This window comes from Chlorocebus sabaeus, chromosome 21 (genome assembly GCF_047675955.1).
Source record: "Chlorocebus sabaeus isolate Y175 chromosome 21, mChlSab1.0.hap1, whole genome shotgun sequence".
Taxonomy (NCBI): Eukaryota; Metazoa; Chordata; class Mammalia; order Primates; family Cercopithecidae; genus Chlorocebus; species Chlorocebus sabaeus.
Genome location: NC_132924.1, coordinates 1,446,064 through 1,462,002, shown reverse-complemented (window position 1 = coordinate 1,462,002; position 15,939 = coordinate 1,446,064). Strand labels below are relative to the sequence as shown.

The 15,939-nt window shown below is 59.7% G+C and overlaps 1 protein-coding gene across 1 annotated transcript; it reads right to left on the bottom strand.

Moving 5' to 3' along the window:
* Positions 1 to 8,546: 8,546 nt before the first annotated feature.
* On the bottom strand, positions 8,547 to 12,873 carry LOC119622725 (adhesion G protein-coupled receptor A1-like). The gene is given in 2 exon segments (XM_037995306.2): positions 8,547 to 11,606; positions 12,543 to 12,873. Coding segments are annotated over 2 exon segments (1,500 nt in total). The 5' UTR covers positions 12,860 to 12,873; the 3' UTR covers positions 8,547 to 10,423.
* Positions 12,874 to 15,939: the final 3,066 nt, after the last annotated feature.

Here is a 15,939-nt window from a genome sequence, read left to right as displayed (position 1 = left end):
CATTTGTCAGATTGCTTATGCCCAGATAGAGGGGGATATGATAGTCTGTGCAGCATATGCACATGAACTGCCAAAACACCATGTGAAGGTTGTCCTGATAAATTGTACTGCAGGGTATTGTCCTGGCTGCTGCTGGCCCGCAGGCTTCTCAATAGGTCTGGCCTGGACAGGATCTAAGAAGGCGAAGTGGAGGTGACTGGTGATGAATACAATGTGGAAAGCATTGATGGTCAGCCAGGTGCCTTTACCTGCTATGTGGATGCAGGCCTTGCCAGAACTACCACTGGCAATGAATTTTTGGCACCCTGGATGGAGCTGTGGACGGAGGCTGGTCTGTCCCTCACAGCACCAAACAATTCCCTGGTTACGATTCTGAAAACAAGGAATTTAATGCAGAAGTACATGGAAGTGCATCACGGGCCAGAACGTTGCAGATTACATGCACTACTTAGTGCAAGAAGACGGAGACGCTTACAAGAAACAGTTCTCTCAATGCATAAAGAACAGCTTGTTGTTCCTCTTGCTCTATTCGTGGAAATGGTTTCATAAGGGGCCTTACTAGGTGATGGGGGAGGTGGCAGTCAGACTGTGAGGCAAAGGGTGACGTGAGGTGGGTGCGTGTCTGAGGGGCAGGGCCAGGTGAGACCTTCCTGGCCTTTAGACTGAGCCATTATAAATGACTGTTTATCTTTAAAACAAAATTCCAGAATAAGCTCCAACTGAATCCAAACAAGACATGTCTAGCTCATCAGCCATGCCGTTCCCAAATGCATGAACAGCAAAACTGATTTTATACTGCAGTGTTCTGTAAATAAAATTCAAAAAGCCCATCACCTTTCCTGGATGAAAGGTCGTTTCTTGGAAAATAACAGAACGCTCCTTTTCATTCAATTAAATAGGATACGTTTCTCAGAAAAAGATGAAAAGACCTGAGAAGCAGGTACGTACTTAATGCGCTCATGTTTTCTCTCTGGGACCGTGCTCCTCAGCACCGGGACACTCTGGCTCCCGCCCCCAGGGCAGCAGCAGAAACCAGGGCTGCTCGGTGTGTGGCTCTGCAGGTCCAGGTCCCGGCCTGCACGGGGTGTCTGTGGAGGCAGGACTTCCCGGGAGCGGGGTGCTCGGTCCAGGACAGAACAAGCACGGGGTGTCTGTGGAGGCAGGACTTCCCGGGAGCGGGGTGCTCGGTCCAGGACAGAACAAGCACGGGGTGTCTGTGGGGGCAGGACTTCCCGGGAGCTGGGTGCTTGGTCCAGGACAGAACAAGGCCATGGGGCTCCGGGATGCTGTGTAGTGCTGTGGGCCCTCGGGGTGACGATGGCCGCTCAGTGAGGCTGAGGCCTGGGGGGCGTCGGGCCCCCAGATCCCAGCACTGGTGAGGGTGTCCCGGCCTCTAGGATGTCCTGCAGTCCAGCATTTCCTCTGTGCCTCAATGGCTTCTCCAAAAACCAGCTCAGAGCAGGAGGCCTCCTCCTGGCTGAGGCCCAGACGCCATCCACAGAGCAGGGTCAGGGTCCCAGAGCCCACTGATGCCCTGACGTGTTTATGAGCAGCTGGAGGGGCCTTCCTGGGACCCGATGCTCAAGGTCCCAGCTCCACCCCTGCCCAGTGCGGGGATTTGAGCCCCGTCCTCATCTGAACACTGGAGATGGGGCCGAAACACACGTGAGAGAGCCCGGGAGGTCCCAGCCCCAACCCAGCCCCAGTCACCAGATCCCCTGTAGGTTCCCTTAGAGCCTGGCTGGGGTGCTCCCAGGGCTCAGCTGCTGCCGGTGGTTCCTGGGCCTGGGAAGGGGACGGTACAGGACCATGCGTGTCCTTGTTGCCCACGGACCAGAGGTCTCCCAACCAAACTCCCCCTGGGATCTGGACCTCACTGGGTGCTCTCGACCACAGGCCCTTCCCCGGCGGCCTTGCTTTCATACTCACAGTGGAGGCTGCTTGCCTGAGCCCTGCCACACCTCCCACAGGGGCTGCTGACCTTCCTGATGCTGTGGCCTGAGGGGCGGGAGGCTGGGGTCCCTGGTGCTCTCCAGGCACTCCAACTGTGGACGCTGTGATATTTCACCCCTCCTTCCAGGAGGGCTGCAGGCTGAGGCTGGGACACATGGTTTCCCTTGAGGCATTCCCAGCTGTGGCCTGGACTCCACCAGCTCCCAGACGCCCCTGGGGGAGGCACAAATACCGCTGATGTCAGAGGGCAGCGTCATGGATCTGGTCGCAGAAGTTTCTGTGTGGGGCCTGCCTGCCCTTCTCCCCTGCATCCTGCCTGCCCTTCTCCCGCATCCTCCCTGCCCTTCTCCCGCATCCTCCCTGCCCTTCTCCCCCGCATCCTCCCTGCCCTTCTCCCGCATCCTCCCTGCCCTTCTCCCCCGCATCCTGCCTGCCCTTCTCCCCCACATCCTCCCTGCCCTTCTCCCGCATCCTCCCTGCCCTTCTCCCGCATCCTCCCTGCCCTTCTCCCCCACATCCTCCCTGCCCTTCTCCCGCATCCTGCCTGCCCTTCTCCCCGCATCCTGCCTGCCCTTCTCTCCCGCATCCTGCCTGCCCTTCTCTCCCGCATCCTCCCTGCCCTTCTCCCGGCATCCTGCCTGCCCTTCTCCCCGCATCCTGCCTGCCCTTCTCCCCGCATCCTGCCTGCCCTTCTCCCGCATCCTCCCTGCCCTTCTCCCGCATCCTCCCTGCCCTTCTCCCCCACATCCTCCCTGCCCTTCTCCCCCACATCCTCCCTGCCCTTCTCCCCGCATCCTGCCTGCCCTTCTCCCCGCATCCTGCCTGCCCTTCTCCCCGCATCCTCCCTGCCCTTCTCCCCGCATCCTCCCTGCCCTTCTCCCCGCATCCTCCCTGCCCTTCTCCCCGCATCCTCCCTGCCCTTCTCCCCGCATCCTCCCTGCCCTTCTCCCCGCATCCTCCCTGCCCTTCTCTCCCGCATCCTCCCTGCCCTTCTCCCCGCATCCTGCCTGCCCTTGTCCCCGCATCCTGCCTACCCTTCTCCCCTGTGACCTGGGGAGGCCCCAGCCTTGCAGGGGAGGGTCGCTGCCCTGGCACGGTGCTAAGGCGGGAGGCATGCGAAAGGAGAGGGATGGTGGCTTCGGGACCTGGCATGTGAGAGGCGTGGAGCCCATCGTGGTTCCCGAGGCCCCTGGGTCAGCACCTCCAGAGCAGGCCTGAGGCCCTGCACACACAAGACACTAACAAGGTTCTTATTTCTGCTTCCCATGGATGACCGTCCTACCTGTGAAATCCAACTGAGCCTGAGGCTGCTCCTTAGCGCATCCAGGAGGCTGACACCCTGCAACTGGGCTGTCTCCTCCAGCCCTGCCCTCCGCTCTGATGTTACTCAGCCAGGCCCAGGCACCTGGCCCCTCCCCAACGTCACCCTGCTTCTTGTTGGGTGTGTGTGAAATCATTTTTAAGCTTTAATGACGTGTAAGTGACACAGTAAGCTAGAGTGGTTAATGTGCAGCCCCACAGACTGGGGCCCGTGGCTATACTGTGAGGCTGTCGCTAGCGCCACATAAGGCCACGTCCACTGGTCTGCCATGCCCCTGCAGCCAGCTTGGCCCTCTCTGGCCCCGGTTTGCCTGTGGGCCGGGGGGTCCCACGAAGGAGTGTGAATGGGCGCGAGTTCACAGCCCCGGAGGGTCAGAGGTGTCAGGGATGTGCTGGAGCTGCATCTCACTCCAGAGACCAGGCCGGATGGAGAAGTGGGTGCAGGCCAGGGAGGCAGGGTAGGGGCAGGGGCAGGGGAGGGGCAGGACGGGCAGGGCAGGGGCAGAGGAGGGCTGGGGCAGGGGCAGGGAAGGGGCAGGGGAAGGGCAGGGGAGGGGCAGGGGAGGGCAGGGCGGGGCAGAGGAGGGCTGGGGCAGGGGCAGGGGCAAGACAGGGCAGGGCAGAGGCAGGGCAGGGGCAGAGGCAGGGCAGGGACGACCCACCCAGGGCTGCCGAGGTCGGTTGTCCAACTGCAAGTCCAGCCTCAGAGTCCAGCGGGCACTTAGTTGTGCATGTTCCCTTCCCAGCTGCCGGGACCCGCTCCCAGGGTCACCCTTGAAGAAGGAGGAGAAATTCCCTGCAGCCCAGGCACCAACACCCACTGAGGAGCTGAGGCAGCTTGAGGAGCAGGCAGTGGGCCCCACCGCAGGCCTGGAGCAGCTCGAGATGCAGGGGCGGCTGCGCATAGGGCTGTCCCAACCTGGCAGCCCTTCCTTGCACCCCCCGAAGGCACTGCCTGGAGCTGAGGCCCCGCTGGGCCTTCCCAGCTGCTTGCTGAGGTTGGCTGCTGCCTCTTCCTTCCTCCCCAGTTAACCAATGAGCCCACCCTGGTCCAAAGAGCAAGTCTGGGTGAGAATCCCACCACTGACTGACTATCTTGCTGCCCCCCACAGGGACCCAGAGCGCAGCCCCCCACAGGGATGCAGAGACCACCCCCCTACAGGGACCCAGAGACCAGACCCCCTACAGAGAACAGACCCCCGCCCCAGGGACCCAGAGACCAGCTCCCCGCCACAGGGACCCAGAGACCAGCACCCCACCCCCACAGGGATGCAGAGACTTGCCCCCCTCCAACAAGGACCCAGAGACCAGAACCCCCCAACAGGGACCGGGAGACCAGCTCCCCAATGGTGCTAACCCAGGCTATCTCACACCCAGGGACCCAATGGCCCTGAATGAAGTCTGCTGTGTTTTAACAAGCGTCATTGAATCATTTTTCCTTTAACGCTGCTCATCTGCAGGCCATCAGCCCCACCCCACCGAGGCACCGAAGCCACAGGTGCTGCAGTGGAGACAGGAGTCTTTACCCCAGCAGCTGAGCCCATGCCAGCGTCCTGCATGCTCTTGGTGGCACAGACCCCAGAACTCATTTTAAACAGTGTTTACCAGGAGACACAGACCACAGATACACAGCCCACGTGACACAGAACCTAGTACTCAATTCAGACGACTCAGACCACGAGAACTCAGCCTCCCAAACACACAGGACACATGGGCGCAGCTTCGGCGTAGTGCATGCAAACGCACCACCACCTCCACCACCTGGGCACACGGAGGGTGAAAGTTCAGCCCACATCAGTGGCACCAACAAAGTAGCCCAGAAAATGTGTCCTCATCTTGCAGCAGCACAGCTCACTACTGTCGCCTCGAGTATTTCACCCAGCAACACAGCCTCACTGTGAATCCAGCATGAGCATCAACCCTAACAGGGAGGCACCGCGTGCCAGAGGTCCTCACTCCATGAAGACGTGGACCACGATACTCTCCGAACCAGGACAGACACAGGAGGACTAACCCAGGCAATCCCTCACCAGGGTACTCAGTCCATAGGACCTAGACCAAGGGTACTCTCCGAACCAGGACAGAGACACAAGTACTAACCCAGACTGTCCCTCACCAGGGTACTCAGTCCATAGGACCTAGACCAAGGGTACTCTCCGAACCAGGACAGGGACACCAGTACTAACCCAGACTGTCCCTCACCAGGGTACTCAGTCCATAGGACCTAGACCAAGGGTACTCTCCGAACCAGGACAGGGACACCAGTACTAACCCAGACTGTCCCTCACCAGGGGTATTCACCCATCTAGGACCTGGACTTGGAGAAATCTCTGAATCAGGGCACAAACGCGGTACTCACCCGCTATGTCCCTGGCTGTGGTCAGCCCTGCATCCCCTTGTGGCTTGTTCAGTGACCACGTCTGGAAGAGACTGGGGGAGGCTGGCAGGGAGGGTCGTGAGCTCTGGGTGCCTCTGCTGCTGCTTCTGCACTGCAGGCCTCCCTGAAGCGCTATGCTGGGTGTGGTTGGAGTTGTGAGTATGGAGTCTGCTGTGATTACAAGGGAAGTTGTTGGTATTTATGTAGAAGAGAAGTAATTAGAGTGAGTTTAAGAGGGTCCTCTTAACACTGGTTTTCCCCAGTACCCACATCCTGGGACGGGAGTGGAAAGGAAATGCAGGCCCTGGCAGCCCTGGTCATTTCCTGGGACACAGGACAGAAGTGTGAGGTCTGAGTCCGCGCCCACTTGGGCCTGAGCTGCGCTGCTTGTCCTCTGGAATTCAGCCGTCTGCAGATCTGTGGCCGGGGAGATGCAGTCTGGGGTCCGGGGTCCTGGGTCCATGCAGGACCGTCTGTGGGCAGCCATGTCTGTGCTCAGGCTCTGGCCCTGCAGCCCCCAGGAGGCCTGGACAGCCAGCACTGGGTGGTGGGAGCTGCCCTGCTGGGCCCCAGCTCACCTAGCAGCCCTCCCTCTGGGCCCAGAGGAGCCGGCACGGTGGGCATGAGGGGCTTGTCTGGCCGCTGAGCCCCTGTAGCCTGACCTGTCTCACTGGGAGACACTGGTCTTCTAACTGTGGCCCAAGGGACAGGCCTCTCACGTGTGCCAGGCCCTCCTATGCCCCTCCTGCTCCGCCTGCCCTGAACGACAGTACTCGGATGCCTGCTCAGACTTGGCCCCAGGGACCCTCCAAATTGGCTTCTCTGTCCCTGTCCCCAGTAGCCTTCCCGGATGCCCACCAGGCCCCGCCCCTACCCCACCACTGACCTGGCCTCACAGCACTTTGTCTGTCCTCACGGGGTGCTCAACCTGTTCTCTCCCCACCTCCTCTGTCCCCTGCCTCCCTGCGCACACGCTGCCCCTGCAGACATAGGGCCGGCCTCCACCTGCCCAAGGTACCCCCACCCCACCCGCCTCAAAGGCCACAGAACAGTCTTTGGCCTTGAGTACAGCAGGCAGGATTTCCACCCCAAGCTGCCTGTGCGGTAATGGCTCTGTGGAAGCCTCTGGGCTCGGTGCAAACCCTGGCAGCGCAGTGGAGGGGAAGTGTGGCGAGGTGAGACATGGAGGAGCAGGGTCCACGGGTCCACGTGGGACACAGGGGAGCAGGGTCCACGGGGGACACGGGGGAGCAGGGTCTACCTGGCACACGGGGGAGCAGGGTCCACGGGGGACACGGGGGAGCAGGGTCCACATGGGACACGGGGGAGCAGGGTCCACGGGGGACACGGGGGAGCAGGGTCCACCGGGAATACGGGGGAGCAGGGTCCACGGTCCCTACGCAGTGAACACACCCACTGTTCCAGCTCAGGCCTATGCTGGTCCCGACAGCGTCCCCTGAGAAATGCAAGCACTAAGGGTCAGGGGGCAAGTGACAGGACTGGTCAGGCACCATCTGGGCACTGGGTAGGTGCGGAAGTGCCTGTTGCAGCCGGTCTCTGCATGTGGGGTGCACTCACCACATCCGGGCAGGGCCCCAAGCTCCTTCCAGGGTCCCCACACAGGCTTCCTGCAGCTGCCGTCAGTCCTGGTCAGGCAGGTGGAGCCTGTGGGCCCTGACCCAGACCCTTCCCCACAGACCCTGTGGGGGCTCCTTAGCTGCCCGAAGCCCCTGCAGGGGTAGCTCATTCAGAGACAGAGCTGCCCAGATCTGAGCCCTGTCGGGGCCTTCGCGAGAGACGCAGCATACGCCACTGTGTGTGTGTCTCCCAGGACTGGAGGCCTCCTCAGCTAGGACCGCTCCAGAGAAGAACTGTCAGGGTCTGGAGGCACAGGCGGCCTCTGCTTCCTAGTCCTTTAAGCTGACTAAAGTCATCACGGTGTTGCTGTGTGGTAGGTGACACACCAGCCCAGAGGCCGGGCGGAGGGGCCGCCTCACGATGTTCCTCTGAAGAGCATGCACACACATGCACACTTACCCTCAAACACACGTGCATGTGTGCACACAACTCCCACAGAGGGACCTGCACACCACACAGGCACACACTCTCACACACACGTCAACACCCACACAACCCACATGCCACTCACAAACACACAGGCACACAAGCACACCCACACAGGCTGGCATGCACCCACGCTCCATCCCATCCAAGACGCAGACATACAGGCACACAGGCACACACACCCGCACAGGCCAGCGCGCACCCACACTTCATTACATCTGACACACATACACACGAGCACACACACCCGCACAGGCCAGCACGCACCCACACTTCATTACATCTGACACGCATACACATGAGCATGCCCACACAGGTCGGCATGCACCCACGCTCCATCCCATCCAACACCCAGGCACACTCAAGGAAGGAAGTGGCACAAAAGTCAGATGCGAAACGCGGGGTTTGGCTCTGGCTCCGTGGTCTGGTGGAAGCTGACTTTGAGCCAGGAGCCCTTTGGGGTGGTCAGGCTGTGGATGTTTATGCTCCAAAACGTTACGTGCAAATGGATATGGCCCAACACTGGTCCCAAGTGGACTCACGAGGCTAAGTCAGTATAGAAACACACAGAGGTTTAATGTTTAATGTTGACTTTCTTTGGTTGAATGGTGGGAGGCCTCTCTGCTCAGCCAGAAGCACTGAGGGCAGAAAGTTCATGAGGGGCTGGAGGGGCCAGGCAGAGCAGCCTCGCCCCGAGATCCAGGACACAGAAGGGGGCCACACGCTCAGGTGTCCCTCTACCCCCATCTAGGGTGAGAAAAACACACGGGGATGCTATTAACCAGCCTCACAAAGAACCAACGATGCCAAGACTGTATTTTTGTGTGGACAGTTCTGCACCTACAGTGTGTACACAGCACAGCATGGGGATTCGGGTTCACACCAGCTACGGAAGCAGGTGAAAAGGTGAGGCAGAGGCAGAGCTGCCTGGCAGTCATCCGGTGGCCCGTCTGGTTGACCTGTAAGGACACACGGGGTTTGCTGGGAGGAGCACACCGTGGGTTACAGCGTCACGGTCAAGTTTACCAACACCCCGGGGAGTGGGGCTCCTCATACTCACATACTAAGTGCCAGCCTCCAGAGAGCCCTTCCACCGAGCAGGCGCTGGGAACACTCCCCAAGAGCCCTCTTCGCGGAGGTGCACGTTAGGGAGGCTCTGCGCCTGGTGAGACCTCCCGACCGGATAGCAGAGTGCAGCCACGAGTCTGCTGACATGGACGTTTGCAGGGTGAAACACTCTCCAATGAAAACCCAGTGTGTGGGCGGCTGGAAAACACACCGCTACGTGTATGCACACATGTGCATGGCAGGTGCGTGTGTGTGTTAACTATCTGTGCACATGTGTATGTGTGTGACATGCACGTGTATGTGTGCATGTGTGCAATATGCACGTTTGTGTGTATGTGACATGCACGTTTGCGTGCGTGTGTATGCATGTGATATGCACGTGTGTTTGTGTGTGCACACGTGTATATGTGTGATATGCACGTGTTTGTGTGTGCATGTGTGATATGCATATGTGTTTGTGTGTGTGTGTATGTGTGTGATATGCACATGTGTTTGTGCATGTGTATGTGTGTGATATGCACGTTTGTGTGTATGTATACGTGTGTGATATGCACATGTGTTTGTGTGCGTGTGTGTGTGTGTGGGTGAACACGTGTCACAGACAAGGAGGAGAGAGGGAGGGAGGGACAACTGTGTTCCGTTTCACACCCACGGCCCTCTGGACTCCCTTCCACCAAGGGACGGGCCACTTGCTTTCACAGAAGGCTTGTTGTCATCCACATCTGTCCTTTGAGTCAGGGCTTGGTGCCCAGATGTTCATGGAGATGAGAAAAAGGGAAAGGAATTTTGTCCATGAGAATGTCCCGTCTGCCAGCCCCTCTTCCTTTTGGAATAAACCTTGTTGCCAAGTGCCTATACTGGAGGGGAATCCAGTCCCAACGGTGGCTGGTTTTGGAAGTTGAATCTTCACTAACGGATGTCTGGGCATCTTCCCAAGGCTTGGGGCCCTGAGAGCACCATTGGCCCTCTGAGGCCGACAGCCATCCCCAAAGTCCAGAGCGCGGCTGCAGCCCGCAGCATCCGTGGTGCTCTCAGCCCTGCAGGGCTGGGGCTATGACAAGGACAGGGTTGACAGGGGACACTGAGTGGGCAGAGGTGTGCAGGGGTCCCGTGAAGCTGCAGGGGTGGCTCAGACACACGACAGCAGTGGGTCCCAAGGGTTCTGCCCAGGGTGAGAATGCTGGGGACAGACCTGCCACCACCACCCCTGGAGTAGAACGCAAGACACACACATTGAACACTGGGAAAGGTCAGGGCAGCCCCTGCTGCGATCTCGGCCCCGCCTGGCCACACCAGGGGAAGCCAGGACTCTGTGGACAGCATCTCGGGCAGGGCCACGCTGGGGTCTGGGTGGGTCCTTTGATGGAATCCCCTGCTCTGCCTCTGGGGCGCCCCAGGACTGGAGGCCACAGGACAGAAACCAGATGGCCTTGTGCAGGGACCAGCACATGGAACTGGGATAAAAGGAGTGGGCATGGCCCAGAGCTTTTCCCCGCTGAGGTCTTTCACAAGGAAGGGGCAGGGGTGTGAACTGCTTCCAAAAAGTGGGGTCACTTTGGTGCCCCCAGTGACCTCATGTGGCAGATGGGCCCCCCGCTCTGCTCTGAAGCTCCTCCAGGAACACTGTGTCCCCTGCTCTGCCTACACAGTAGTTTCATTTTTCCAGGGTCCTGTTCGGATGTTGCCAGTCCCATCGGTGCCAAACGGCAGGTCTTCTAGCAAGTTACCCTTGGGCAGCCCGTTCTGGCTGGGGCCACCAAAGGGCAAGGACTGTGTCCTCCGCAGCATCTCCAGGTGACCAGGCCCAAGCGCTGCCTCCCTGCCAGGCCGCGTGGGGCAGCTGTAGAGGGCAGGGCTCCCATCGCTGCCCTCAGGCTGGCTGACCATGGGGAAGGGGTCACCCTGGGCGCAGCAGGCCAGCGTGTGTGCCCCTGCCGGGCCATCCAGAGAGCTGGGGGGGCTGTCTGTGCACGAGCTTCGGGGGCTGCCGTACAGGCTGGACGGGATGTGGTAAGCGTACTCGGGCTCCTCTGCTGGGTGCCGGCTAAAGTAGGGCGGCTTAGTTCTGCCCTGAAGGCACCCGTGCAGGTGGGGGTCGTGCCCGAAGGCACCCTCCTCCTGCGCGTGCACGTGTGCCTCGTCTGCCATTAGTGGCTCGCCGTGCATCTTGGCGCAGCACGGGGTGGCCGGGGACAGACAACTGGCGTGGCCCTGTGCGGCCTGCAGGTTGGTCATCTTGCAGGGTCCCGGTGGGTGCGCGAAGCCCCGTTGCTGGCCGAGGCCCGGCGAATGCAGGCAGGCGGCACGGCCCAGCGCGGCCCCGTTGGCATCGAGCGCGGAGTGGGCATCCCTGCAGGGTGGGCAGCATGCCCACTAGCACTGCCACACGTCCTCGCGCTTGGCGCAGTGGTGGATGAGCACGAAGAGCCCCAGTGTCACGCAGAAGGCGCCGTACAGGCAGCTGAAGACCATGTCCAGGAAGTGGCCCTGGGACACCGCCAGCGCCCCAAAGGCCCACGTGGCCGTGAACAGGAACAGCGTGAAGGCGGCAGCGCGCAGCTGTGCCTGGAACGAGTGCTCGTTCTGCAGCACCGAGGCGCCAGGGGCATCACGTGCGGGTGGGGTGCCGGGCGGGATCCCACGGCTGCCCTCGGGCGTGGCCAGCCGCCGCTGCTCCTCGGGCTGTGCACGCATCTTGTACCTGCGCCCTGGGTGGCGCCGCAGCTGCACGTAGGTGCCCAGGAAGTACACGCAGGTGACCAGGGCAATGACGGCGGCTGGGCCGTAGAAGGCGCCCAGGCTAGGCTCCCAGGCCATCCAGCAGCTGTGGGGAGACGCATGTCAGCGTCAGCTGGGCCAGCACGGCCAGGACTCAGGACTCGGGACTCAGGACTCAGGACTCCTGCAGAGCAAAGGGCCCCGCACCCGCCCGGACCAGCAAGTAGCTTTGCACAACTGCGGCTTGGGGGCCTTGGGCGCTTCTAGAGTCGCTGAGAGTGTGGATGGGAACGGGGCCCTATTGGCCCTACCAGCTTGGGAGGTCGGGGAGCCAGGAAAGTGTCCCAGGTGTGGGCAGAGGTGGAGCCGGACGGGGGGCCAGGTGCAGGGTGGGCCTGGGTGGGCAGGAGCAGGGAGGACAGAGCCGGGTGGGTGGGGCCGGTGTGGGGTGGGTGGGGCCAGGAAGAGGCAGCGCTAGGTGGGCGGGGCTGAGCAGAGGGCAGCGCCGGATGGGTGGGGCCAGGCGGGGTGGGGGGGGTGGAGCCGGGTGGGCGTGGCCGGCGTGAGGTGGACGGGGTCAGGTGGAGGTGGAGCCGGGTGGGCGGGGCCAGGCGGAGGGCAGGCGGGCGGGCCATCCTGGGGCCACAGAAGGAACTGAGGGCCTGAATCAGGGGTTCCAGGCTGGCTCTGGGCACCGATGGCGGGACGGCTGGGTTCGTTCTACTCTATGGGGTTTCCCTTCTCAGCTGAGCTCCGTGCTGCTGCCAAATCGCTATTTGTCCCCAGGCCCCTCCCATAGAAGGCTAACCAGGCCTGACTCATCCAGAGGCAAAGATTAGGTTGGGGTCCCTGGGAGAGGAGGGGGCACTGCGCACTCCTCGGGGGCGCGAGCTGGGACGGGCGCAGCTCTGGGCGAGCCCCAGGTCCAGGCCCAGGCCTTGCTGCTTCGTCCTGGTCTCCCCCACTGCAGGTGCCCGGGAGGGACTTCGGGCAGAGCCCACCCGCTGCTCCCAACTCCCAGCTCTGGGCGCCCGGTACTCACTACGCCGCGTCCTCGTCCTCTGTCCCGTAATTCCTGATGTTCGTGGCAGCCGTGACCCCACAGATGATAAAGGGGACCCCTCCACTGACGAGGTAAAACCTGCCGGAGAGGAAGGCGCTGACCCCCTTGCAGTCGCTGCCTGCATCCTCCGGGGACAGCGCTGTCCCTCCCCCACTCCGCGGGACAAGGGAGAGCGGCGGGCGCGGGCGGAGCAGGAGGGGACCAAGACCCCCGACCCCAGACCGCCGACCGAGCAGCCTGTGCCGGCCTCGCCTGGCCTCCCGCGGGCCTCTGCGCCTGGAGAGGGCCCTGGCCATGTCTCGGAACAGGTGGGCCCCGGGAGAGCTCTATTAGCTGCTGATTTCTCTGCAGCTGCAGGGAGCCCCTGGCTGCAGGCGGGACCGCTCCCCGGGGCGGCGTGGGGTCACACAGGGAGCTGCGTGTCCCACTGAGTCTCCAGGTCATGGCCCCTCCCCACGGGTAGTGCGCGTGGCCAGTGACCCGTGGTGCCCTGTTTTAAACAGTTTTAAAGCCCCGCTTAGCCTCAGGGAAAGAAGTTGGGAAGGTGGAAGGAAGTCTCTGCTCCCTGTCAGACCCAGGAACCCTGCCTTGGAGGGGCAGTCTCATCCTGACAGGCGCGGCCCAAGCCCAGGGCAGGGGCTGACCTTCCCCTCTGCAGGGCCTGGCAATCGTGCTGAGGGCACCCAGGGGTCCATGCATGATGCTGTGTGTCCCAGACCAGGTGCATTTGCTCACCGCCTCCAGCCCCTGGCCTGACCCATGAGACCCCCTGGCCGCCAGCCCTATGGAGCATGGGTGACCTAGGGGCCGGCTCAGAGACCATCCCCCATGGATGCTGTCTCCCCGGCTGCTGGGAACACCCAGGTCGGCCACGGACCCCTGCCCCACGCGTTCAGTGGGCTCCAAGGTGCAGGGGTGGGAGGGGTGGCCCTGGGTCTGGTAGTTCTCGGGGACCCCCCTAGGAAACCTGTGCTTCCCAGACTCTATATCCCAAGAAGATTTCCTTCAGAAATAAAGATGAAATAAAGACACTTTCTGATAAAAATAAAACTAAGAGCACTTGCCATGTATGGACGTGTATTTCAGGAAATGTTAGCTGAAATTATTCAGGGTGGAGGGGTAGTGGACACTCCCCCAGGCACCGCTCCTGTGGAAAACCCTAACCAGACCTGCACGGTGGGCCTTGGGCTGGGGGTCCATGCTGTGGACTTCATCAGAACAGCAGGGAACCCCTGGGCTGCTTGGGGGAACTTGGACTGTCCGGAAAGAAGGAAGTCACCAGAAACGCTGAGGGATAAATAGAAAAGCTGTGTCCCCCCCTTCTTGACTTCCTCCCTCTTTCAATGACTGTTTCAAGACAGAACTTGGGCACCGCCTTGTGCAGGGTATGTGGGGATGGTGCTGTGCCCACCATCTGTGGGAGGAAAGCTGGGAGGCAGGAAACAGTCCTCTGCAGCTGCAAGTTTTCTATAAACGTGTTATATGAAGAGAACAATTTTACTCTACATAGGATGTGGGAAGGTTGTGGATTTTAATCCCTTAGAGCAACCATAGGAAACTGGGTAAAAACTAGGCTGGACGCGGTGGCTCACGCCTGTAACCCCAACACTTTGGGAGGCCAAGGTGGGTGGATCACGAGGTCAGGAGATTGAGACCATCTTGGCTAACATGGTGAAACCTCGTCTCTACTAAAAATGCAAACAATTAGCTGGGCGTGGTGGCGGGTGACTGTACTCCCAGCTACTAGGGAGGCTGAGGCAGGAGAATGGCGTGAACCTGGGGGGCAGAGGTTGCAGTGAGCCGAGATCGCACCACTGCACTCCAGCCTGGGTGACAGAGCAAGACTCCATCTCAAAGAAACAAACAAAAAAACTAATAGATACATTAAAACGAAAATTTTAAAAATGTTAAAATAATCCAAAAGAAGGAAGTAAAGGAGAAATGGAAGAATTCCAAAGAGCAAAACAATCACTTAAAGTGGTAAAAACAGAAAACAAAGAGTAAAATGTAGACTAAATCCAACCAAATCAAAATTCCAGTTAATTTTAACAAGCTAAAAGCTCCAATCCAAAGGCAGAGATTATCAGGATAGATAGTAAGCTCATGAAACATGATGACTAGAATAGAAACACTGAATATAAGACACAAGTAGGTTGAAAGTAACTGGTTGGAAAAAGCCATGCAATGCCAACTGTGAGATTAAGAGAGCTACAGCGGTGACACCGATGCCAGGCAAAGTCGATGATAAGACAGTGAGATAGAGGGGCCCATGGATGCAGAAGTGTCCGGGACGGACCCACGGCACACAGCTGTGGTGCGGGACGGACCAGAGACAGTCCTTTGATTTTCTGAGAAGACGTCCAACCACCCCACTGGATGGGAAGCAGGAAAAACCTGCCCTGCGCTGTCACCCAGCCAGTCTGGCGGTTTGTTCCTGCCGAGCGGGGTGGGGGCCCGGGAGAAATAAAGACCAATGTTTCTCTGAAGGTGAAGACAGGGAGGAGTGAGCCACACATGACTTTGGCAAAGTAAATGACCCGTGTCTATAAGCCAGAGGTCTCAGAGAAGGAATACCACTGGGCCCAGGTGCACCCAAGCCCTTCAGAAGAGTCGGCCAGTTCAGAAGGGGCCAGGGACATCAGCTCCCAGGCTGATTAAATAGGAGAGGCTCATTCCTGTGCTTGTTCTAGCAGGGCCTGGGCTCAGCCTCCTCACAAGGAGACAATCATTCCTGGAAGCCTCTAAGTCATGCAGCAAAGTCTCTTTCCTTGACATACCCATGGCTCTCTTCTCTGTGGCCTTTCTCTGCACCTACCACAGACCTCTTGCTCCAGCAGAGCTTCCATGTGCCCCTGCAGGGACTACCTCTATATTTTCCCCAGGCCAGAAATCTCCTCTTGAACTCCCTGTTCCTGCGGCCCCCTTCATCATCCTTCTAAGTCCCTCCTGTTTCCCAGCTGTCTCCAGCAGAGCACTTCCTCAGAGAAGGCTCCTCTGACCTCTGAGTGGGGAAGTAAGATTGTGAAGGGAAGGCATCCTAAAAAGATTGGTACTGTGGGTGACAGAGCTTAATCCCACTGTGGAAAATCCAGGAGCCAGTGTAAACCCAGACCTCAGAGTTAACTTGCTCCAAGTGCAAGGGAAGTGGGGTATTTATACACCTTTAGGATAATGAAGCCCTGGTGCTGTGCTATCTCAGCACTTTGCTACCAGCTGTCACACTTATTAGCATGCAATGTGTCTGTGTTCTGCACAATGGACTCTCTGAACTGGGTGGGATGTTGTTTCCCAGGGCATGGCTGGTGGTTGAAACTCAGTCAGTCTCTCTCAACAAGGGAGTGCATGATGAAGCCAGGCAGGGCTAACAAAAGGGCAG